Source organism: Chelon labrosus (genome assembly GCF_963514085.1).
Source record: "Chelon labrosus genome assembly, chromosome: 6".
NCBI lineage: Eukaryota > Metazoa > Chordata > Actinopteri > Mugiliformes > Mugilidae > Chelon > Chelon labrosus.
In genome coordinates, this window is record NC_140342.1 from 996,969 (window position 1) to 1,023,901 (window position 26,933).

Here is a 26,933-nt window from a genome sequence, read left to right on the forward strand (position 1 = left end):
GTACCATAAGGGCAAACAAGTTAAAGAGTCTAATCTATATATTTTCTAGAAGCCTACACCCTGTAGATGTGATTTAATATGCACTGGGACAAGTGCCACCTTCTTTCACGCCATGAACAATGCTACCGCAGCAAGCAAAAATTCTCGGAACACAGGCATTCGTCAAGATTTCAATCTTAACCATTGTATTTCATCATAACTGATCAGAAAACAAGGCTTTAATTGTAAAGAAAATGAATCTGTCCTTTAACATTCAATTTCATATTCAGCATAGCCAGACTTCACAAAAAGTCTGTTTGGTTGGTGAAGGTGCACTGCAAGCCTCCCCCTAGCCCATGGCCTACAATGAATGCAAATTATCACATATTTAGGTAGATAATGGCTCATCTACATGTATGTACAAAGTATTTCAGAAAATTTGCCATACAAAAAAAATTATGACAATCAGCTGTGGGAGTTTTGAGGGGATATTTATCAGTTAAAGCTTGTGCCCTATTCACCCATAATACAGTATATCCCTCCATACAGCCCTCTGAACTGAGTGTAGAGAAGCAGTCACACCTGTTGATTTATGAAGCATCCAGCCCCCAGAGATGCTGGCAGGCCTGGGATATGCCTCCAGGAGTAAACCTGTCAACTTGAATAACATTTCATCATATGGTGTGCAACTTTTGGATTTACACATTTCTCATACAACTGTTCATCTCTCTGGGTAATGCATGCAGTTAAAATACAATTAAAATAACAACAGCAGTGACAAATTAACAAAATACTAAAGATACCTCAGCATGTGTGGCATTTTCTGCCAGTGTGACTGAGCGCTTTCCCAGACCTGCCAGCATGAGCTGAAGCTCCTCATCTCCTTTTGGCGTTCTTGACCGCTGCTCATCAAGTAGGTAAAAATTTATTGTTAGGGACTTTTGTGGCCGAGGATATGGAGTAAATCTTTTCTTTCCTCTGGCCTCCCGCCTGAAGAGTCCAGGAAAAGATCTGGAAATATAAATATTTGTTTACTTATAAGCAAAATGCAAACTTTGTTTGTTTGAAACACTGTCTAGTTGCTTACATCAGCAGAGACGTGATACACTACTAACAATCTAGAACAATCTATAAATGAAAAAGGTTATACACTACTGCTCAAAGTTTTGGGATCACTTAATAACTTCCTTGTTTTCATTGGAAAACAGTGAGTTGTGAGTTGAAAACATAGCAAATGAACAAGACATGCAATCCTTATTAGAGATTAATGACTTATTTGAAATGATGAATGCGTTTTTCAAACGCTGCTTTCATTTAAACTTTGCTTTAGTTACTTTCCCTGCTTTATATAAACTGTATGCATTCTTTCTCAGTGCTACTGGCAAAAGACATACCTTGTCATCTCTTGATGAACACTGCGAAGGGGCACATTATGTGTCTGGCCCTGGCCCTCGACCGGTCTCTGTCCATCAACCGGTCTCAGTCCTTCGACCGGTCTCTGTCCATCAACCGGTCTCAGTCCTTCGACCTGTCCATTCTGAGGCTTTCCATTCACTTGTTGTATATTGGTGTTTAACAAGTTCAGAAGGCTTCTTGCTGTATTCAAGATGTCGTTTAACTGGACCAAACAAAAATGTATTAATGGGGTTATGTATATGAAATACATTAGAAAACTATACACAGTCCATGGGGTGGTGGAAGTTGGGACAAGGATGTTTAATTACTTTCCCTTAAAGGTACAAGAGAAAAATGCATCATCTGCCCCCACAGGGTCCATGTTAATTCTTTTTTTTTAAAGCCTATGATCTCTTGATGTGATTTAAAGGTGCACTATGAGTTCCTGCATGGTTTCAGCACAATTTCACCTTTGTCTCAAATTGTAAGCATCTCCCCTTGATCCGCTAGCTGCCTGCCCCCTGAATACACTGTGAAAAAGTCCGGTCTCGGGAGACAACACGGGCTGTAAACGTCAAACAAACACTATGGGCAAAGGCTGTGCACCAAAATATAACAAACCAGGTTCCAGCCAATCATTGACAAGACGGTTGGCGGAAGGGTGGGAGTAAATTTGCAACTCCCAACCGTCTTGTCAGTGATTGGCTGGAATGTGGGTTGTTATATTTTGTCTGTTATAACATAACTCTGTTATGTTATGTTATTTATTTTGTTTTGTTTGTTTGACGTTTACAGCCCCCAGCTAGCGGATCAAGGGCAGATGCCTATTATCACGCTGAAACCATACAGGAACTCGTAGTGCACCTTTAACATGCATTGACAGTTGTCCCAACTTCCTCCACCCCATGAACTATCAAATGGCACTGAAACCTAGGCTAGTGGTTTTCCATGGCCACGGCTGAAACAGGCAGTGCATCCAAAAATGTCACTATTAATAGTCAAATTCACATTCAGCATGGCCAGAGCACACACAAAAAAAAGTTGTTTGCTTAGTTAGTTGGGAGGGGGGGAGCACTCTGACCCTATTTGGCCAATAGCTTAGAACTATTTTGGGGAATGGAGGATTAACGAACAAAAATGAGGACAACACGGTAGAAACTTCAGCTTCATGCCTGTGGCCGAACCACACCCACGAGGATGTCCACAAAAACCGCTCACATTTTATTGCTTAAATATAGGCTACAACACATTATCGATTAAGTACTTAAACGGAAACACGGGCAAAAAGTCTAAAATTCGGGTTAATCCTGGGATACACGGGAGGGTTGACAGAAATATCACCCAAAAGCAGCCTACGTCAATAAAAAGTACAAATGGGCTACAGTTGTACATCAACATAGCACTAGCAGCTGCTACTACAAAAGATACTTTAGAACCGAGCCGTCTCTGTTACTACCGCCTATCTCTAACATTACACCAACACTTTACATGATCACAATAAGCTAACATTATCGTTATATCTCGCAGGTGGAAAGCTAAAGGTCGACCATACCCTTACATCAACGAACTTTTCTAATCTAACGTTAACAGTAAGCCGCCTGGTGCTCCATCCTCAAATATTGACAGCGTGAAACCCTGACTGACGACTGATAACCCTAGCTACGGCACCAACAAAGTCCAAGATAATTTTAAGTATCAGCATTATAATGTTTTACAAGTAAAGTTATATCAGAACAATGCACAAATGGTTTGAATTTACCTGATTTCGTTCCGCCATTACAGTTCCGGCTTGATTTATGGTTTCTCTCTCGGGGTTTGCCGCGGAATTGGCCGGGAACTTGTATCCTCTGCTCAATACGTAATGTCTGTGAAGTAGTGACGTATGGGTGACGTATTTTTGACAGTAGAGTCACGTTTGTGAATTCGTATTCATACTGAAGAAATCGTAATCGTGAAGTTGCATTTCGTGTTTGTAATTCGTGTTTGTAATTCGTGTCAAAACGTTTCTATTCGTATTCTGACGAATAAAATACACACCAGATATTATGGACAATTGGACTCATTCAAGAGTTTACAAATATTTATTTTATGCTCAACTTCAAAAAATATGCACGCATATCTATTTTTGCACACGAACATTCTGACAGCTTCCTTACTCCATAGAGGTCACTTCCGGTTTTGAGTAACGTGATTGGGAAGATGTGAGTGGGAATTGAGGGAGAGAAGAGATGAGAGAGGACTGTCTACTACTGGCTAACCAGGAGTACACGGTAATTATTCGGAATACTGAAGCTTGTTTACGTTTGTACAAGAGAATAATTTCTGAGAATGTTGAATATGAAATATGTAGTTTTTGTTCCAGTTTTCACAGTGTTTTGTAACTTTGAAGAGAGAATAAAGTGGTTGTGGACATCAGTAAGAAGCGTGAATCTTGTGACCAGGGTAGATACAGGCCCGATCAGTTGTCAGTTGTGATACATAGCCACTGAAAATAATATCAAGTATCTTACATAAGCCTAAACCTAAAGCTCAAAATTAAGCTGTGCAAAAAACAAAACAAAAAAACTAATGAATGAGGACAGGGTCACTAAAGAATATTTTATTTTCTTATGGTCTAAAATGTATGTGGAGTGGATGCAGAGGCTATTAATTCACTCACAACGTTATAATAATAATAATAATAATAATAGCTTGGACTTATATAGCGCCTTTCATAGTACCCAAGGTCGCTTAACAATGGGAGGGGGGGGGGGGGGGGGGGGGGGGTTAGGGGTCAAAGGACTTTGTGAAAAGAAATGTTTTGAGGTGCTTTTTGAACATGGGCAGGGATGGGGCAGAGCGAACATGGAGTGGTAGAATGTTCCAGAGTGTGGGAGCATTGACAGAGAAAGCTCTGTCCCCAAAAGTCCGCAACCTGGTCCGGGGGATGGCCAGCAGGTCCTTGTCAGAGGACCGCAGGGAGCGTGACTGAGCGTAGGGGTGGAGGAGATCAGTGAGGTATTGTGGTGAGAGTCCATGGAGAGATTTGTAGGTGAGCAGGAGGATCTTGTAGGCGATGCGTGACTTGACTGGCAACCAATGAAGCTGTTGGAGAACGGGAGTGATATGCTGCCATGGCTTTGTGTGGGTTAGAACCCTGGCAGCTGAGTTCTGAACATACTGGAGTCTGCTAAGGGCCTTGGTGGGCAGTCCAGACAGGACACCATTACAGTAGTTATGTTTCGTTTCTCTGCCGACCAAGTGAATGGCTGTTGACTCCTAGCCTGGATACCAGACTCTCTGACTTCGCAGAGAGGGAATGCAAATGAGCGGAAGTACGTAGGCAGGCGGAGCCAGGCTAGTTGACTCCCTGCTCTCGGTTAAGCAGGGACTCATGAGTAGCGGATCCGCAGCGGACTCGTGAGTGGCGGATCGGACACATGAGTAGCGAATCCGCAGTGGATTCATGATTGGCGGATCTGACTCATGAGTAGCGAATCCGCTACAGGTTCGCTACTCATGAATACCTGCTGGTTGAGTGCAGGTGGCGCTGCTTGCTAGTGGTCAAGTCGGGTAGTACATTTTGCTTTTCTGCCGAGTCGGCAGAGAAGCAAAATGTAGCTACGTATGTAAGATGTTAATATTGTGGCTTTCACCTTGAGTTATCAAACTGAGGTATTTTTATGTTTTATAATGGAATTTCGTAGCTGTTAATCCCTCCTGGAACTACGTAACATATATGTAGTTCCTGTTCCGCTTTTGTAGAGTTCCGATACATACAGCCTGTGTTTATGATCGCTCACCTGCTTTGGTGCGGACTTATGCCGAAATTATGCTTCCGCGTTGACACAGCGCGAGGGGGCGTACGGACCTATTGCGTCCTTGCGGACCCCCGTACGTCCTACGCAAGGGCCAGACATGCACCTCCCAAAAATCCTCGACGCGCGTCGAGACGACGCAGCAGCAACGCAGCAGCAACGCAGCAGCAACGCAGCGGCATTGGCTGTGATTGGTCCGCTAACTACATCCGCTGGAGACCGCTTTTCCGGTTTCCACTCATAAACACCATATTCGCCGGTCCTCTGCCTGGGTACGTTCAAAGGGCGTACAGACCACCTCCGCTGTTGTCTCCTTTGTCTCCTTTGTCGTGCCCTAATTTGCAATAGAAGTATTTCTTCCTCCGCTTGAATAATTTCGAGCTCCAACGCCACTCTCTCTGTCTCTCTGCCCTCTACCGGTGTGGCATTGAATTGCATTTCGACACGTAAACCCCACGCAGAACCATCACGGTCTCACGACTGCGTCCAAGCAACTGCGTGGCCATTGCGTGACCATTGCGTGATCACTACGCGGAAGCATAATCCTCCCTTTACATCTGTCTGCGCTGGAGCTAGAGCGTTCGGCTGTTAATGTTACTTACCTGTGTTTGCTGCCAACCTCAAGTAAAGCGAGTAAAGCGACATATTCGTCTCAAGAGTGGTCCTTCCTCCCGCACGTAGACAAGATTTTCTTATGTACCAAAGGGGGTCCCAGCAGAAAAAGTTTGGGAACCACTGGATTAGAGACAAGAGCCAATTAATAACATCACTGGCCACCAAGTGGTCAGGGGTGTAAATTGCAATCTGTCGAGAAGACAAATGGCCTACAGATTTTTCTGTCACAGTTTAAAAAAAACATCAAACGACGGAAAATATTCAGTTAACACGACCCCTGCACTACACGCATGCAGCCCTCGTCCTAATCTCTGGTGATTTCATTCATGCCTCTCTCTCTTCCACTGTGTTCGGCGCAGCATTGATAAACTGAGCCTCCTGGGTGTGAACAACTTACTCTGCAACTGGATTTTGGACTTCTTGACTAGGAGACCTCAGTCAGTTCGAATAGGCAACAGTATCTCCCACACCTCCACACTGAACACTGGAGCCCCTCAGAGCTGTGTTCTCAGTCCCCTGCTGACTCACGTCTGTGCAGCAATGCACAGTTCGAATCAAATCAAGTTTGCCGATGACACAACTGTGGTGGTTCTCATCAGCAGGAGCGATGAGTATACAGGGAGAACGGGCAACATCTTATTGCCTGGTGCCATGAGACTCTTGAACTCTCTGACTGTCTGCACATACACAAATAGACACACAACCACAATTATATCACAACCCGTCAGACCTTTGCACACATTATGCTACTAATCAGTCTAAGCTTGCACACATGCACTTTATGCTCAGTCCCTTGTATTGTACTTAGTCCTTCATGTAGCTCCATGATCCCAGAATAATATCCTATCATCTTATTGTGTACTACATCTGGTGTACGAATATGGTTGAAATTACAATAAAAACCTATTTGAGTTTACCATAATAAAACAAACGAGAACTAGGACACTTAATATCTCAAAGAAAAGCTACTTTTACTCATGTTCATACACACACTTAGACGGCGTTGCATGCATGGCTGGTCATACTGGCAAGAAACATTACCTGACAACCTGCATATCGTTGTTTACAGAAATTCATCAAAAGATCAGAGTTGAGAGCTGTTTTGATACGACAGTGTGGCTAATACATGCATGCTAACAAATGTTATATGGAAAATATGCACTTCTAACTTCTTCTCACAACTTAGAAGATGTACACATTAGACACACATTTAGTGCATTTTGTACTCACCGAATAGTTTTCTTTTGGAAGTTACTGAATAGGGTTATTTTGGAAATTGAAAGTGAATAGAGTTTATTATGAGACTTGTTGGTCAGTGACAACAAGGATTCAAGGATTCTTTATTGTCATTTCAACACATGTTGGTACATGGGATGGAACGAAATTAGTTTCTCTGGTCCCGATTCAAGCCATAGCAGAAATAGAAAATAGATAAGTATAAATATAAATAAAATTAACTAACTAAGAATCTGTACAAAAAAAAATAAAATATCAAGAAGTATATAAATAAGCACTGTAGTAATTGGAGATGAATAACACAGTAGTATCCAGTCCTGTGCCACTGAGGTAGCGTGCAAGTGGAGTTAAAGTGACGAGTGGAGTTAAAGGGACGAGTGGAGTTAAAGGGACGGCAGATGTGTCTGGGGGGGGGGGGGGGGGGCTACGGAGGTCCTCCAGCGTTCAACAGTCTCACAGCCTCCGGGAAGAAGCTGTTCCTCAGTCTGGTGGTCCTGCTCTTAATGCTCCGTAGCCTCCTGCCTGAAGGGAGAGGGACGAACAGTGTGTGTCCAGGGTGGGTGGTGTCTTTCCTGATACAGGTGGCCCTTTTCCTGCATCTGGAGGTGTAAATGTCCGTGGTGGTGGATAGACTGTGTCCCACAGTCTTCTGTTCAGCTTTCACCACCCTCTGCAGAGCCTTCTTCTCTGCCGCAGAGCAGCTGCCATGCCACACAGTGATGCAGGAGCACAGAACGCTCTCCACCACACATCTGTAGAAGGATGTCAGGACTGAGCTCCCCAGCCCGGCGCGCCTCAACCTCCTGAGAAAATAGAGGAGCTGGTGTGCCTTCCTATTCAGGCAGGAAGTGTTGGTTCTCCAGGTGAGGTCGTCAGAGATGTGGACGCCCAGGTACCTGTAGCTGGAGACCACTTCCACCGCAGACCCTCCGATGTGCAGGGGAGGGGGGAGGTGTCTGCTCCTTCTGAAGTCCACGATCATCTCCTTGGTCTTCTTCACGTTGATGCAGAGGTTGTTTTCTCTGCACCAACCCTCCAGGTGTTCCACCTCCTTCCTGTAGTCGGACTCGTCGTTGTTAGCGATGCGTCCAACCACAGCTGTATCGTCCGCAAACTTCACAATCAGACAGCTCGGGTGTATCGCTGAGCAGTCGTATGTGAGCTGGGTAAGTACTAAAAGGGGGCTTGACAGGTTATTCTGTCAGTCAGCTGACTTGTCAGTCAATGATAAGCTTGCATTTAGGAAGCTAGAAATCATTGAATAGTAGGCATTTTGTGCTTGTGCTTAATCACAATAACCAGCCACACCTGAGAAGACTGAATAAAGTACCTTGTTAAAGAGGCCTAAGATGACCACTTTACAGATGCAGAGGCTCACCATGTCTCACCCGTTGCCTTATTGTTTTTGTTTTTAATGAAATAAATCTTTATTTTAGAAACGCTGCTGTGGTTCTTCACTTTATGTTGTAGCTAGCCCTCGACCTGGGTCGTAACACCAAGTTAGACATGCAATAAATGCATTAAAATAAATCAACACTGAAATAAAGCCTTCTCTGACATTTCATATTCTTAAAATAAAGACCTACGACAAGGGATACTCACTAGAATTAAACTAGGTATTTGGCCAAGGTGTACGTAAATGCCTTGACCTTAACTCTGTGCATGAACTTTCTCTCTCAACATCATCAGTTTCTGTTTTTAACTGTTCACTTAACATCCAGCTATTTGGGGATGTACTCTCCTTTCTCTTTGTTTCAAGAGGTAATGGGAAAACACTCTTTTATTCTAGTTATATTCTAGTTACAGTATATACAGTTGAAACCAGATGTTTACATACATTGTGACAGACAGTGTTACAGACACGTGTTAAAAGACACATAAACCTTTTTCCTCACTGTCTGAAGTTAAATCAGACTAAACCTCTCCTGTTTTAGGTCAGTTAGGATTACTAAAATTATTTCTATTTGCTAAATGCCACAATAATGAGAGAGAGAATTTCTTAGAGAATTTGTTATTACTTTCTTCAAAGTCAGAAGTTTACGTACATTTCCTTAGTATTTGGTAGCATTGCCTTTAAACTGTATGACTTAGGTCAAACGTTTTGGGTATCCCTCCCCAGCTGGAATTCTGGTCCAGACAGAACTGACAGAACTTGTGTAACTGAGTGAGGGTTGTAGGCCACCTCGCTTGCACACACCTTTTCAGATCTTCCCACAAATTTTCTATGGGATTCTATGGGAGATCGGGGCTTTGTGATGGCCACTTCAGAACACTGATTTTGTTGTCCTTAAGCCACTTTATAACTACTTTGGTAGCATACTTAGGGTCATTGTCCATTTGCGCCCAAGCTTTAACTTCCTGGCTGATCTCTCGAGATGTTGCTTCAATATTTCCACATAATGTACTTTCCTCATGATGGCGTCTATTTTATGAAGTGCAATGGTCATTATGGCCAAACAGTTCCACTTTAGTTTCATGAGACCACAGGACATGTCTCCAAAAAGTAAGGTCTTTGTCCGTGAGTATTTGCAAACTGCAATCTGGCTTTTTTATGTTGCTTTTGGAGTAATGGCTTCTTCCTCGCTGAGTGGCCTTTCAGTCCATGTCGGTACAGGACTCGTTTCAGTGTGGATAATGACACTCTCTTACCAGCTTCAGCCATCATCTTGACAAGGTCTTTAGCTTTTGTTCTGGGGTTGATTCGCACGTTTCGACCAAAACACGTTCATCTCTGGGACATAGAACCCGTCTCCTTCCTGAGCGGTATGATGGCTGGACATTCCCATGGTGTCTATACTTGCGTATAATTGTTTGAACAGATGAACGTGGCACCTTCAAGCATCTGGAAATTGTACCCAAGGATGAACCAGACTTGTGGAGCTCCACAATTCTCTTCCTGATATCTTGGCTGATTTCTTTTGATTTTCCCATGATGTCAAACAAGGAAGCAATGTGTTTGAGGTGTAGCCTTAAAGTACATCCAATTAACTCAAATGTTGTCTGTTAACCTATCAGAAGCTTCCAAAGCCATGGCATCATCATCAGGGCTTTCCTTCTTTGTTTAAAGACATAGTAATCTTTGTGTATGGAAACTTCTGACTTTGAAGAAAGTAATAAAAAATTCTCTAACAAACTCTCTCTCTCATTATTGTGGAATTTAGCAAATAGAAATAATTTTGGTAATCCTAACTGACCTAAAACAGATCTGATTCAACTTCAGACAGTGAGGAAAAAATGTTTATGACAAAATGTTTTAACACAGTGTATGTAAACATCTGGTTTCAACTGTATGTTTGTGTTTCATGAGGAACATTCATTTTTTTCTCTGGAATGCAAGTCTATGGTGTATGGCTGTGGACTGTATTGGTAGTGGAAACCCCATTTGCTAGACTGCAGGATGTATGAGGTTTAGTTGGGCCGTGCATATCCATGAATGTTCTAAGATCGGAGAGTCCATGGACGTAAATTTAATTAGAAGTTAAAATACTGGGAAACGCCACCACCTAAACGGATTTTGGAAATTCAAACTTGAAACTGAAATCTTCAGTTTACAAAATGTATACTATCTATCTATATATATATGATAAATGTTATGGACTGATAGATATTCATAATTGTGGTGGAGGTATAAAATGGAATATACAAATTTTAAGCATACACAAATATATATGTTTATATTTTAGTAATACACACATCAATCAACCGTTTTTTATTCAATGCCTAGCAACGGGGACGCTGGCTGCTCAAGCCGCTCCGTCTGACTTGTTTTTATTCAGATTTTTTAATATACTATTTCATTCCCGATATTTTAGTAATACACACATGTGTCTTTTGGCTCCTATTCTGCAATATTGAATTTCCACATATTCTTGCATCCACAAAAATATAAATACATATCACACAAAAATCCACAACAAAGTCACATTAACACATTTATTGGTTTATCATTTTGTTAACTGAATCAAACGTTCTTACTGACTATAATTATGTTGGCTTACATATAATGAATCTGACTAATCATCAAACTGTTAAACAAACTCAGTAGATGAGGATGGAGGAATGCAACATTAAAAAACCTATAAAATAAGTCAAGCAGACAGAACAGACAAGCATGCTTATTTGTGTTACCTTTGTGTGATAGAATTTCTATCTATCTATATACAAAACCTAACAAATGATGGTGTGATATTTTTAAAGCAGCATTTCTATGATGCCTGGTCTGCAACAGTGTCAAAACAACACTTCCTTTACAACAAGCTGCATCTGTTTAAATAAACCAGACAGAGTTGTACTGTTCTGGATTAACATTCCTTTCACATGTGGACAAAGGTGAACAAGGGATTAACAGTATTTACTTTGAAAATCTTTACCATGTTTATCTTTTGCTGCATTGTACGTGCAATGTGCATCAGTCACTGTGTAAGAAAGAGGTCCTATGTGATCAAACACCTCTATTTTTGTTGTGGTCCTAAGGCCACATTCTATAGTTTTAACAAGATTTCTGTACAACATTTTCTAATTTTATGTTGTATCATTTAGTCAGCCAGTGTCGATTAGTGAACAGGCACATTGTTGCATATGATTAAGATATCACTGAGGCATATGCACTGTATAAAATTTGGTAGATTTTTCACTTTGCTTGAAACCTACATATTTTAATGTCACAGATAAAGTGACAATTCAGTTATCAATTATCTTAAATAAGATCATTTTGGTTATTGATAGGCTGACTTTATCTGGGTAGGATTAAAATAAATCTTTGACATGGTTTTGCTCATTTCCTTTACAAAAATGTTTGGAATGTTGGCTCCAAGAAACAGTGTTTCACTTCCACAGCCCTATAAAAAGTTCTATTTTTGTATCATATGGCATTTCCAAAGGTACTACACATAATTTGAGATTTACTCAGATTAACATTCTTTACCATGCTGTGATGACAGATGCAGCATCTATGTGACTCAAGATGACTTCTCCTGATTTTAAGTGAAGCCATTTTTTTAACAAAAATGTTCAGTTGCTGAAGTTGCTGATCAGTGTTGCACAGTGAGGTTAGAACCATAATCCATAGTGTGTGAAACCTAGATGGCTGACACTGAAGTTGATGAGATAATAACACAAAGCTGCATGCAAAGGGACACAAAACCTGAACATGTGAGGATGTGCACATTAAAAATCAGGGAATAAACATAAGAAAGAAAAATAAATAATCTGGCCATAGTTTTTTTTTTTTTTTTTTTTTTTTGGTTTGGTTGTTTTTTTTTTTTAATATATATGTTTTTTAAAACCTTCCCATAAATTGTGTATTTATGAAAAGACACCCATTTCCAAATATACAGAGATGTTAAGAACAAGTAGCTCCAAATTCCTCTCATAAAAATGCAGTAAACTAGTTAGAACTAAAAATATGACATCTTGATCTAGAAAGAGCGAGTTTACAATGGTTGACACAGTTTTAATTCACATTTACGCTTGTGTCAGATTTCCTGCAGTGCACACTTTGTGCGCACTCTGTAAAGAGGCATCAGATTACTTTCATTTCATTACCCTTGAGAATGTCTACAGGGGGCACTCTTAGTCTACCTTTACATTATAGTCAGCACCCATGCAAAACAAGTCACATAGACATACTGTAATTCCTCTCTTTCAAAGCTAAAGACTTTGGATAAGTGAAAGACAGAGCTGTGAAGCTGCATGTCCTCCCTCAAAGAATAGTTTGTGTTTATTAGTACTTGTTCTTAGTTAATATGACTAAGTTTCTTACTGATTATGAGCTCATAATTGATCATAATGGCCATGCTTCCATATGACATTGACACATTGACACAACCAGAGAGATGATCAGACACCTTGGAAAAGTTGACAGTTTTTCCAGATCATTTAAACCCTTAAAGGCTTACTTTGCATATAAAAAATGTGTGCAGTACTGAATAGTTCAGTAAGACAAATAAAGCATTCATGATGTTGCATGCAGTTCACATGAAAGCTGGGGGAAGCATGCACGTGAAAGTGATTGTAATGTAGATGGAAATTGCTAGATAACTGGATGCAGCCCCCTCCTCCATTGAAACCAGACAGGTATTTTGTTTAAAGCTTACTGAGCCCATAAGTATAGCAAATGGTATACACTGCGATGGATGTTTGGGTAATATTTTACCGCTTGTTTTCATTTTCTCCTCCAAATATGTTCAACCAACTTGTTGTTTATTTTCAAAGCTGTCTTTTAATTGACGTCACCATGTTCCTAGACTTCATTTATTAACTTGGTGAGTGCAGGGATATTATTATTGAAAGAAATGATGGTCAAAACAATTATAAAGCAAACCTTATAACTGGAATGATGCTTACAATAAGACAGTGGTCTCACAGAGACCAAGAAAGATTGTTGGTTCTTCAACATCAATCAAAAATCCAAACATTTTTATCAACATAATACTATATACACACACCCGATACTCCTGGATTTATGAGGGCAGTCTGCACACAATCTTAAACATGTGGGCATTTTCTTGATAAAGGAAATTGGGAGGTTCCCCTGCAATCAAAACTTCATTGGCTCATTACAAAATCTTCAGCAGTGTATAGCAATGCAAACACTGCAGGAGGGGTTAAGACACAGGCACTGAGTGATGAGTGAGAACTTTTCCGCAATAGTAATTAGCTCATGTGCCCATGCTCAGTTCACCTATCTCTTTATTTGTATACAGTGTATTGAATTTTTAGGACATTTATTCAATAAATGTGTGAAAACAGTGGTGTATCAGACCATATATTATATATTATGTCTCCATTCTATTCCCTTTTCACTTTAAAGACCCTGGTTTTATTTGAGATATTATAGAAAAGAGTGAGAGAAAAATAAGGAATAAAATGAAAAGCAGAACAAACAAAAAAGTACATAAAATGTCTTTTTGGACTATGCAGTGCTATTTGTTTGGTGACAAGATAATTTTTACTTCACATACCTGTATTATGTGCTTGTGTGTTTGTCCAATTACAAGAATGTAATACTTGCACTTAAATTATGAATATTCAAAATCCATTAAACAAATTAATGACTGATCATTGTTTTTTCAAGTATTGTACATTTTCAAAAGTTACTTAGACATATAAAAATATAATTTACTTCCACCTTCCATCTTCTTGTGTTGTGATTAGTCCACTATAACAAATAGGGCTAGTTAGTAGCCGATAGGAACCTGTACATAACCTTCGTGCTGAACTGTACAATCTTCAAATATTCTTGTTCTCACAAGGCGATGTCTTTGTTCATGTCCCTTTGCTCATAAGCCCTGAAAGATGAGTGTCACATTAATTCTCATACATATAACATAATATCCTTATCATCTGACAATAATGTGGTAACACTGATGTTAGACATCGATTCAAATTCAAATAGAAGACAAATGGCCACGTGTTTCTGAATGAGTTAACAAAAGTTCTGGTGGGATATGACTCATGCTGGTCCCCAGAAAAACTAAAACCCTTAACAGTCTTGTTTAATGTGTTTCTATTGTAACTTGTGAGCAGCTGCAAGTCCCGAGCCAGGTAATGTTTGTTGGAGGTTATAATGGGAAGTTTCTGCTGTTACCTCCACTTTCTTTCCCAGTCTATATACTTTTTTTTTTTTTTTTTTTTTAACTTTTGAACTCACATGCTTGTTTCACATGGTGGTGTCAGGCTTCTGTCTAGAACTATGTGATTTTCTTGTTTTTCTCCACTCTGTTCTTCTCCAGGCTCACTTCTGCTTTCATCCAATCCTTCCATACGTACTAGCTCCTGGTTTAAGTTGAGCGGACTAGCTTTAGATGACAGTGAACTAGCACTGCTGCCTGAGCCAACAGAAGACTTTTCCATGTGATTCCTCCCCTGGCAGCTTAAGCCTGTGAGCCGCCCTTCACCTTCTAAGCTCCAAGCCGCTGAGCCCTCCCCTCCCCTCTGGGAGTTGATGGGACAGACAGATTGCTGGCCCAGAGGTGGAGACTGGAGGATTGCCAGGGGAGACTTTGTTTCTTGTGTTGCAGAACTAGGAGATGGAGAAATCCTGGAAACCATGGCATCACAAAGCAGTTGAGCAAACTTGACTGATCCACTGGATGCTGGGGCTGCCACAGGTGTCATCACTGCCACAAGAACATCATCTTGGGAGTCAACAAAGTCAACCTTGTGAGCTTTTGTCTTTTGATCAGGATTGTAGTCTTGCAAGGAGCTACAGATGCTGTCACAGGTCATCCCAACACTCTCTCCACTCTGTGGTACAAAATCTATATTTCCAGTCATACTTTTTCTGGGGCTAGACATAAATTCATACATACCCTCTTTAATGATGGTGGTTGGTTGGATGCTTTCAGCGTTAGCTTCCATTGTACTGATCTGACTTAGATCCAACGGAGGGGGGATACGCTGCTGTCTTGCCTCAGCTTGACCACCATCCGCACTGGGGAGCAGAGAGCTTGTTCCTCCTGATTCCACAGTAAAGTCCTCAGATAATTTTCTCGCATTGCTTACTTGAGGTGAAGTCTGCCTGACTTGGGGGCAGGTCGATACATTTGTCGCAATCTGCTCCTCTTTAACTTTTCCCTGTTGCTCCTGGATGGCTGCTGTCTTGTTGGCATCTTTTGCACTTGGGTGTCGAGGGGTCGTTTTGTTAGATAAGAGCCTGGGGGAGCCAAGTTGACCTACTTCCTGGTAATGTTTGCACCGGCCTGGGCTATCCATGTCTGCATTGGAGTAGTGCTTGTGGTAGCTCCAGCGACTGGGCGAATGGTGATTATCCACTGGACATTTACTGTCCTCTTTTTTTTCCACCAACACATCTGTGAGTTCCATACTACGGGCAAAAGCATCCTTTAGGTTAATTGAAATAATGCTTCCACTCCTTTTGGCCCTTTCAAGAGCTTCCCTCCTTTTGATGGCCTTCTCCTGTCTCTTTTGCTCTCGGTAGAACTCAGAGAAGTTGTTGACAATGATAGGGATAGGCAGAGCAATGACCAACACGCCTGCTATGCAGCAGAGCCCTCCTACAATTTTGCCCAGCAGGGTTTGTGGATAAATGTCTCCATAACCAACAGTTGTCATAGTAATTGTAGCCCACCAGAAGGAGGCAGGGATACTGGTAAATTTGGTGGCGTCCTCATCCTTCTCAGCGAAAAACACCAAGCTAGAAAAGATCATAATGCCCATGGCTAAGAAGAGGATCAACAAACCTAACTCATTATAGCTCCTTCGCAAAGTGAATCCCAAAGACTGGAGTCCTGTCGAGTGTCTGGCCAGCTTCAGGATCCTCAGTATCCTCATAATGCGAAAGATCTGAACCACGCGGCGCACATTCTGGAACTGCAGCACACTCTTGTTAGATTCAGTTAAGCAGAGGGTCACATAGTATGGCAGTATAGCCAGCAAATCAATGATGTTTAGTGGTGCTTTGATGAAATCCCACTTGACCGGTGCTGAGAGCAGGCGCAGCATGTACTCCATGGTAAACCAGGCAATACAGACAGCTTCCACGTGGGCAAGACTGGGATTGTCATTAAACTGACCAAATTCGTCTACGACCTGCAGCTCTGGCAGAGTATTGAGGGACAATGAAATGGTGGAAATGATGATAAAGAGGATGGAGATCATGGCCAGTATCTGCAAGACAAACACAGGAATTTAGGTTACTGTATTAGCTGTGCACATTATTAATTTTCTTACAGATCTTGACCCTCGTTATTGCTTATAGCCAGCTAATTGTAAGGCTCTAGGGCAGTAGTGTTAGTAGAAACTACAGTGCAGTTATGAAGAGAGAAATTTGGGTGAGTCTGGTCTATCCAAGACTAATCCTACTTACTTAAGTGCACCACAACTGAATCAAACAAGCATTAAACATCCTCAGAGGTAATGTTATAGGCAATTATAGGAACATTCGTAGCATTGCAAACCCCACCACAGCAGCCACATATTAACGCAGACACAAGCTGCGGACATTTATTGTTATGGAGATTTTTTCCATTTCTTTGTCATAGATGGATATTTGCAGTAGTGACATTATTATCTGCATTGGTGCTTCCCCTAAACATGAGTTACACGAGAAAACACACTTGAACGACATAACTGTTGATTGGCACCCGCCATATTGACCACCACACATAACAGTGCTCAACAACATTAACACCGGAACACTTGTGGAGTACTTCACTATAAAATTTTACCCTTCATGTCACTGAATCCTGTTTTCAATTAAATATGACAAATCCACTGAAGAGGTATACACGTGTATGCAATCAGCTTAAAGTCTGAAGCTTAACACATGAACTCTCTGATCATTAAAATGACTACCAGAATATGGCAACAGTTAGTTAAGTATCAATGAAAACTCATTTCATGGTACCATACCAAGTTACCATGGTCCCATGGTCCCATGGGAACTTTTTAGAGCATTTTTATATGGATTGTTTTTTGTCCCCCGCAGCGTATTGATAATATGGTCAACAATGGAAGATGACATTTAAGAGTGAATATTTATGAGTTAGCTTTTGCCCCCAAGTGATTTATTATGCTGTGAAACAACTTTTGCCCCCAGTACATATTCTTTCTGGCTCCTGGCTGAGTAGAATTACAGAGTTGTATAGCATGGCTTAACAAAAAAATTTACAAAAGAGATTCAGTGTCATTACCTAGAGTCTCAGTTCAAAAAACAATAAACTCTAAGGTCTGAGCTGAGTGAGGAAGTTGAAGCATGTGTGATCTAAGTCTTCTCCCTGCAGCCCTCGTTAGGACATTTCAGGATAACTGTAATAGGATTGTGTTGCTATCTATAGAAAGGATAGAGAGAGTTTAGAAGCGGTTATTCATTCTTTCTTTCCCCAGCAGGAAGAATCAAGCAATAGCTCGGATTAAGCAGTTGCTGGATACCCCAAGAAAACTTTACATCAAAAGAAAAAATGTATGTGCTGCGTCTCTATGGAAAGAGATGCTATCTCTAACTGTGAGGACATACAGTAAATTAGCTAATACTCCAACTGAGGCCTTTGTCACGTTAAAGATACATTTCCTGATTTTGTTGAGTACAAAGAGACGCTAATGGCCTGATTTAGATAGACGTTGAAATAATGTCAAAATAATAATAATTTATTTATTTATTTTATTTTTAAAAAATTTTTTTTTGGATTCCACATCATATTCCATCTCACAGTTAATTTAAACATTTAAATTAATACAACATTAATCTTATAACATGAGATGGAAGTTTAGTGTGTATGACTTATGAGCGGAAAATGATCCATTAAAAAAGTGTTTATCTGCATTATTAATCCTCGTATTTTTAGACTGCAATGACAACTGTCTTTGTAACTCAAGAGAGAGTTCCTGTTATTCAAGTAATGGATTGTGTTTGACATTTTTATAAGTGAGGGACCGCCTAGCCTGTCAGAGACATGGCAAAGGACATTTAAGTAGCCAAAACTGCGAAGGCAGAAAGAAACTGAAAGACAAAAAAAAAAGATCAGAGAGAAAGATGAGAAAACAGGATAAGGTAAAGGGTAGAAGAGGGCAGGTGTGTCAAAATGTGCCCCTGCAGCAACTTAATGGCTTAATGGGAGCCAAATGCTGTGACCTTGGCACCCAGGGCAGATTTTAAGCAGTACCAGGAACACACAAGCTGCTTTAGAAGCTGTACAGTGGAGGGAGAAGAAACTGAGTCTCCTCCTTTGAGGTTCAGCTGATAAGTTACTTTGTGTTTATATCAGATTGAGTCACAAAAACTCACTTTGATATAGATGAAAAACAGAGTCACAGTCAGTCGGAGTGGAAGAAAACAGAGATTTTTCTGTCAATATGTGGAACCACAATTATTGACAGCAATTTGATAAAATAAAATATCCACCTCTGAACTATAGACTGCTATGGACCAGTGAAGAGTGGGGTGAAGAAAGTGTCCCTGTCAGAATTAGAATAAAGAGAAATGAAGACAGTTTAACTCTGCTCTTTCCAAACAGGAACTGCTAATCTTTTAATTGGTTTGTTCTCAGGCTAAAGAGGCCTGAGAAAAATTTAATAATCAGCATGAGCAAGGAACAAGAGACGTCACACAGATAGCTGGGCAAATAGGCAATCAGAGACATTTACAAAGTTAGAAAACTAGAGATCAATATGTATAATGATTTTGGAACAGACACGAGATCTACTGAATAGGAAGTCGTTGTTGTCATAGTCACAGAGTTTTTATCTGTTACCGAGGTCACATTGACTCACTTGTGTGTTAAATTAATTAAATTCAGCTTCTTCATTCAATTTAATCTAGATGTTACACATTCCACATCATGATTGACATTAGGAGCACTGTGTTAACAAAGACGTGTGCCTCTGTCAGTGACGAATGATGTTCAAAATACAGATTTTACGCCAGTGACTGAATCAACAAATTCCAAATTAAATCTCTTCCCACCTCTGCTAATGCTCTCATGGACCTAAAGTAGACATAAGAAGGGTTGTTGTCTGCAGCATGTATGGTTGGTTATATTCTATCATCACTAAAGCTGTGTTTAGACTATCAACCTGAATAATTTTGAATTCATGCCTCTCTTAGCAGAGGAGGTCCTCCTCCTATGGAGGACAGCATGGAGACTGTGGGCAGATGCCAAGGGAGGCTTCACTGCAGCTTCCAACAGTGGAAGGAATCTCCTGGCACACTATTATTTAAAGTTGCATCACCATCACCAATGAAATCAATGATGCCAACTTCTTTACCACCACGGCCCATACAGATAGATGTCCAGACACGTGAATCTAGTCTGAACACTTGTAAATCATATATGTCTGTCCTAAATGTGTGATAGCAGAAAGAAATCAGATTTACCTGAAGTGTGAACATAGCCTAAGTTCTGGGGAGATCTGGGGATGTGAAGGTGCTATGAGGGAGAATGTAGTTGTTTCGAAACTCAAAAAAAAAAAAAGAAAAAAGATCTTTACCATCAAAGAGGTTAAGGAATTGTTTTTTTTGGGGTTTTTTTTTTCTTCAGTTTTTGGAACTGTAGAGTTTGCTTTTATTAGACTGAGATCAGGAACAACACTAGGCATCACATATTTCCACTTCCCACACTAACATGAAGGTGTTTTTAACTCTCTTTCTGTTCTTTCTTTACAGGAAACAGAGGAACAGACTGTACAGAGACGTATTCCCACCCTGAATCAGTCTTTATCTTATAAAATATAATACATCTTATCTTTCATCTCTGCATTCCATCACACTCAATACCTCTCAACCTTTCACTTCCACCCCTCTCAGCCCTTCTTTTTGCCCCTCTCGTCCAATCCCCATCAACCTGCCATTGAAAAACTTACTTGTTTCAAGGTTTTCAAGTGAAAAATCAAGTGTATTAACCCTATGGAGTGTTCAACCAAAGATCAACTTAAACAGCAGCCAAAACTCAACTGCATGCTGAAAAATATAAATAGGTAGCACATCTTAAACTTACTTGCATATCGTGTCAGACGGAATAATTAAATTGCAAACTGCTGTCCTAAATAGAAATGATAGTATTTTGCACTGAAATGTCTGCCTCTGTGTAATATTATCAATAGTTTTTTTCTCCTCTGCAAAGACATTTTATTTGATATAACATGTTATTAACTATGGGTGTAAGAAGGTAAATCATAACATAATTCTTCATTCTTTTGTACACAGCAATAAGTTGTGAAAAATATCTTAATTTTTATTAATTTTCCTTCACTAATGCAGAGTTTCACCTAAATTAATTTAAGGGACATACCTAAATTTATTTTTTGCTGAATAAAGTATAGATTCAGATCTAATATATGGACTTTCAGCCAGCATGCAAATAAGCATGGATCTGCTTAACCACTGATTGTGATGACAGTCATTCCTTCTGTGCAAGAAAAATCACACCAAATAATTCACTTATAGTCCCAGCTTTTCCTTTTATGAGCTGCAGGAAATAATTGTCACCTCACAGAGCAGAACATGAGTTAAAAAGGGAAAACAGCATTTTGAAAGTCCTATGCTATTTGAGGACAGATGGTTATACAATGAAATTGTTGCTAAATAATATGTTTTTATAATATTGCCCTTCATAATTCACAGATTACTGTGATAAAGGTATTCAGTGTAAAACCTCCTGTGTCTTGTCTCCTGTCCACCCCCGCCCCCACTCTCCCTCCTACAGGTCAAATAGTGGACTGGACAGACTATCCAACCTACAGCCAACAGTAAGTCTATTTGAAGCAGCAGCAGCAGCCCTAGTAAAAGCCCCAAAGGAGATTAAGCTATACTCCTAAGTCATGTATATGTGTGCCATGCACACAGAATGAAAATGTTGAGATAGAAGCCCCTTTGACTGGAAAGTAAACTGAAACTAAATGATCTAGTTTGTGTGTGAGTGTGTGTGTCTGTGTGAGTATATTTGATCCAGAACAATGCACCATGTTTTCCAAAATGGTCAGGTAATGCTTCTTTTCTAATCACCGGTGGCACTGAGCTGTTCATGTCACCAGGAAGACGCACTCCTATTGGTTAAGTGTTGAGCTGCACCACAGCAGCAACAGAGTGACACATGGCTAGTGTCACTGCAGAGTTGTCTAAGCAGCTTCCTTCCTGCTGACACTATGGTTCCAACATGGTCACATGTTAGATGTACTTTTTGAAGGCCAGCAGTGTTGTATTTTTAGTGATATATATATATATAGCACAAGGGCAGCTGGCCTGAGATTGATGTGTCTAAATTGTATGTGTAAACATGCTTGGCCAATAAAGTCTGATTCTGATTCTGATTCTGATGATCATGAGTAAGATGGACACCTGACACCTCCAATGCCAGTTATCACAACAAAGCACCTTGAAAATGTCACTTAAAGATGCGAATATGTGATTCAGTGGACTCATTTTGACACATATGGACATAGTCACAAAGCCTTACAAACAACTTAGGCTAGGAATAAAGCTATGCCCCCACAGATACTATCTAACACTCTAACACTTTCTGTTAGATTGTTGTTATAGCCATTTCTTAGTGTCCTTTCACCTAGTCCAGGCATTTATGCTAACATAAATTCATGCACCACAAAACAACCCCATGTATCACGCATCATCTAGTATCATGTACTCTTGTTTGTAGGGATCAAAAAATTAATGTTTGTTGTACTATAAATTCAAGTAGTAGTATTTCAGTGGTACTTAACCTGAACAACGTACCTCTAATTCACCTTGTCACGTTTACTTTACTAAATTTTTTGGGGGCAATAAGTTTACATACTTTTTTTAAGTAAAGTCAATTTATTAGATTTTACAGTGAAACAATATTAGGCACCTACTTTCTTAGCTCTCTTGATGACTTGTGTTTGTTTCCTAATTTCCTTACGTTTTTAGTTGATATAGTCATATCAGGAAAATTAATCAAACTAAAATTTTATTCTGCTGAATAATTTCCATTATATGCTTTTTCCCCACCGCACTCATTAAACATAACATGTCTTTGCTATCACATTTGGATGTGCATCAACCTCCACATGTGTTTGTTTCACTTGATATATAAAAGGCACAGTGTACTTCCTGCACTGATACAGACATTTTTAATATAAGCCATGTGCTCCACAATAATCTAATGTGATTGTGTTTCCCTGGAGAGAATTAAAAGATGGTGGCTACCACATTATAGATAATGGACTAATGCTCTGCTTGGATTTTGTTTTTAGGTGTTGTCTATCTGCTGTCTGCCTGCTCTGTTGTATAAGATAAAACAAGCACATCAAGCTTACAGTGTGCCCTACGTAAAGCTTAGAGAAAAAAGTTATTTGACAGAGAACATGCAGGATGTAGTACACACTGCATAAATATACACTCATAAGGCTTATCGTCTAGATTTCTAGATTCTATATTTATTTTTCCAGAAAACAACTGATGTCATCTTCCCATCAGATTAAAAAAGCTTTAACCATTTGCAGTCTTTATCATGACCGAAATACTTTAAATGAACACAAAACCAGGGGGATATCTATCTTAATTTTACACATTGTCTGCATTGGTGGGACACAGTAGAGGTTTGGGGCTTAGAGTAAACTTGCCGTGTTGTTGTTGCAGCAGTGAATTTGTCACTCGCTTGCTAATAGTACTATTAGAATTGAACAACAAACTCTCTCTCCCTGATTTCCTGTTATTGGTTTAAAAAAATGGGGATTTTTCACAAGTAAAAAAACACCTCTGTCTAATTTTTTTTTTTTTAAGCTGTGTGAAGCAGGAGCTGCCATTTATTCTATCATTAGCTGTACTGCCACAAGCAAACTTTTCAACTTCCTTCTGGGAAATTGGTTACTGCTAATGCAGATGAAAGATCTTTGATTAAGTTTTTGTAGTTGTCAGTGTTCACTAGTTTGTGAGCCACAAGACAAGGTCCAGTCTCCAGACAGATACATAAATACATTTGTTTGTAAAACTGTGCTAATGATTTATGTTCCCATTAAACTCAAAACAGATGATAAAGTTAAAAGAATTGCACAATTGCCCAGTTTTTCAGGTTAAAATTTGGAAATTTAAACTAAAAACTCAAAAATAATTTCCTGTATCAGACTGATGTAAACACCAGTGGAAGAAAGTTCGTTGACTTTGCCTGTTACTCTTTACCTGGTTCAGTTTTTTTTTTACTAATTTACTGAAAACCTCTGGATAATCCATCAAATCTAACATGGAAGATCACAGCTAAATATGCAAAAGTAATCACTTAAGAGTGTTTTTTATGTACAACTAAGCTACTGTGACCAAGCAATTTCCCTTGTGGATGAATAAAGTTTATCTAAGTCTAAGTCTAAGTCTTCAGTTTGTGATCCTGATAGCTCCACCACAGAGAAGAGGAAATGACAGAAATTATTTTAGCCACAATATTTTCTTTTTTACAAATGGCATTATATTGGATTGTCTGCCTACTGATATTTTACAGGACACATGTATTTAAATGACTGAATATGAATGATTTCAACTTTTGATATCAATCTTTTAAAAGATCTTATGACATCAGTTTTGTCAGTGTGTGAATAGGTCTCCTCAATTTGGTATTCTTATTATTTAGTATTGTACTTTAATTAAAGGGTGCTCAAGAGATAAAAGAGAACCTCCCTATCTGTTAAAACCCTTTAAACTCGATTCTAGTATCATAGAATATTTTTGTGTTACCGAATTGTGAGTCAAGCCAGTAGACTGACTTCATGTGTAACACAGATTGACTGTTGCAACACATTTCAGTACCATGTTATTGTCCAGGTTGTACCACTGTACATCTTGGTACGAATCAAATAAAATCTTTGCCACCTCGTCTAAGCAATCGATATTTTTTCTTGTCGTGTATTTTACCAAGCCTTCTGATCACATGAGATACTGGGTTCTATAACAGGCTTCCAAACTAAGAATTACTATACCAAGGAAACTGGAAATTTTGTGGAATTTTCTTTCCCAATGTGTACAAGGTATGTGTAGCTGTTGTTACCTTAGCAGCTACAGAGGAGCTGGGTTTCTCCAGCAGATCCCACAGTTTCTGCCTCTGGTCAGGGCAACAGCCCTGCTCCTCCTCCTCTCCCTCCTTCTCCCTCAGTGTTTCTGCCTCCCTCCTCAGCTCCTCATTCATCTGTTCCTTCTTCTGGTGATACCGTGCCTGGCAGCAGGACTCCAGGTAGATCTCATCAATACCCCAGTAGTCCAGTTCCTGGCCAAAGGACAGAGCGCACATCTCCTCCATCATGTGTAGCTTCCCTGTTCTGTAAAAGTTCAGGATGGAGGAGAAGGCCACCGGGTGCCGGTCGAAAAAGTATTCATTCTCACTAAGGCTGTAGTCATCGCAGATGTCCAGCAGCGATTCATGAGTGTTGCAGTCTCTTAGTCGTCCCAGACGGGTTCGGGGCAGCCGGTCCAGTGTTCTCCACAGAACTTCATGTGCAAGACCTCCAACATTAAGCCTGACGCGCCGGGAACGTGCTTTAATGCGGATGATGTCAATCGGCTCAGGAGGGAGCACAGGAGCTGCAGTGGGCCGAGGGTTGACTTTGGGTGTGCTGAAGCTCAATCTATCTGTCATGTTGGCTCTGCCCGCGCTGCTGCCTTACAGACTGTGGATAACCTCTAACAGAGGTTGTTGTGGGATGTGTGACTGACTGGAGCTTGTCAGGCTAAATGAGAAGGTGGTGGACGGTCAGTGTTTCCCAGACCCACGAAGCTCACCTGGCTGTGTTCAGACCACTATACTCCTGGTTAAATCCATGGCCTGAAGAATAAGACATCACACAATATATAAATACGTTATATAATATGATTTATATCAATTAGCTATACAATTTCATTATATATATATGCATTACGAACACATAGCCTATAGTCCTATAAGTAGAATATTGATGTGGCTCTCACAGTCTCATACTTGATTTTTGCCAGATGGAGCCATTAGATCAGATAATGGGTCTAATGGGGGACGTCTGGATTAATGATTGATTGGAATGGCTGTTCGGTGTTTCAAGTGTTCACTACTCTCTGTGTGTAGTAATGGTGTGTAGTAATGGATGCAAAGAACAAATTCCTTGTATGTGTACACATATATACTCACTTGCCAGTTCATTCATATACTTGTGAAAATGAATACATTGTATAATGCAAAACAGTCCTGCACTATACTCCCCTTCATGACTGTTTATATTGAAACAGCTTAAGAAATGTGGTAATTCAGCTGTATGATCATGTTGGAGGATGTAGTTTGTGATGCTGTTAAACTGTATTGAATTAATATTAGCTGGTAGAGCAGGTTGTCCAAGAACAAGAATGTTAGCAATTCGATCCCCGAAACATGCTACACTGAACCCCCAGTTGCTCCCAGTCCATGGAACTGGTGTGTTTGTGCTTGTGTGATCCAATGGGTAGATGTGTCACTGTAACTGTAAATACCTACCATTTACCAATAAAATGGGGTTGCCAAAATAATGGAAACTTGTGCCTGTGCAATACAATTCAGTATGATTACTACAAACTGCAGCCTGGAAAATGAAAATACAGTTGAATCGGAATTTTAAAAAAAAATCCTGAATACCATAACTTTCATGAAGCTAAGATTTAGTGTATAACCGTTACATTAGAATGTATTCAAGAATGTATTCATTTCACGAGTATAATCCATTGGTAATTAAGTCCAATAAGGTTGAATTAGATTTAGATAAAGCAGAGCCAGTCAGTTCAGTTGAGTTCTGCATAGCCTATTCTCATAGAATTTTTAATAAAATGAGCATAATCCACATAAGGCTTGCATACTTTGCAGCCTTTGCATACTTACCAAGGCTCCATACCCTTTCAGCAAAGATTTCACTAAACACATATGAGAAGAGAGGGAGGAAAAGGGGATTGATGCAGTTCTTGTTACCTTGTTCCTCCTTCCTTTCCGCATACTGTTAACTAAAACCTCCGAGATATTCCTTGCGTGTCAATCCAGAAATGTCAATCCAAAATAAGAGGACCATTGCACCCAGAGTTTTTCACTTCAGAGTCACATATCGGTTTGCATGAGTCATAAAAATCTGACACCCCTTTAACATGGTGCATCTTGTTTTTACAGTGGCCCATGAGCTAAATGCTGTACAGAATTAAATGCGACTTACAAGCTGCCAGTAAATCATTTAAATAAGTAGAAGGTATGTTTATTCAACAAAGGATTTCACCAAAATCCACTTTTTTATATAAGAAAAAAAGCTAAATATTTAAACATGTGATTCAGTAGGTTTTCTTAAAGTAGCCTAATGAATATCAGTTCTAATCCACCATCAGATAATGAATACAATCTATGTAAGCATTGGAAACTTTTCTCCTCTTGGCTCCTGTTATATGCAAAGGCTTATGTTGCCATTAGAAGTCCTGTGACTGCGGGACCTTTATCTGATTGTGTAACGGAGTTCCAC

The 26,933-nt window shown here is 39.9% G+C and overlaps 1 protein-coding gene across 1 annotated transcript; it reads right to left on the bottom strand.

The window, feature by feature from the left end:
* Nucleotides 1-14,172: 14,172 nt before the first annotated feature.
* Nucleotides 14,173-25,275, bottom strand: LOC311488958 (potassium voltage-gated channel subfamily B member 2-like). Its single transcript, XM_084545828.1, has 2 exons — nt 24,491-25,275; nt 14,173-16,652 (listed from the first exon to the last, which is right to left on the bottom strand). The coding sequence occupies exons 1-2, from the start codon at nt 25,073-25,075 to the stop codon at nt 14,670-14,672; spliced, it is 2,568 nt and encodes an 855-aa protein (XP_084401954.1). The 5' UTR covers nt 25,076-25,275; the 3' UTR covers nt 14,173-14,669.
* Between the last annotated feature and the right edge of the window lie 1,658 nt (nt 25,276-26,933).

Excerpts from the sequence above, each read along its gene's own strand:
- LOC311488958 (XM_084545828.1), bottom strand. The coding sequence starts at position 25,075 with ATGACAGATAGATTGAGCTTCAGCACACCCAAAGTCAACCCTCGGCCC. Across the intron at positions 16,653-24,490 it reads GCTCCTCTGTAGCTGCTAAG|ATACTGGCCATGATCTCCAT; the intron begins GTAACAACAGCT and ends TTTGTCTTGCAG.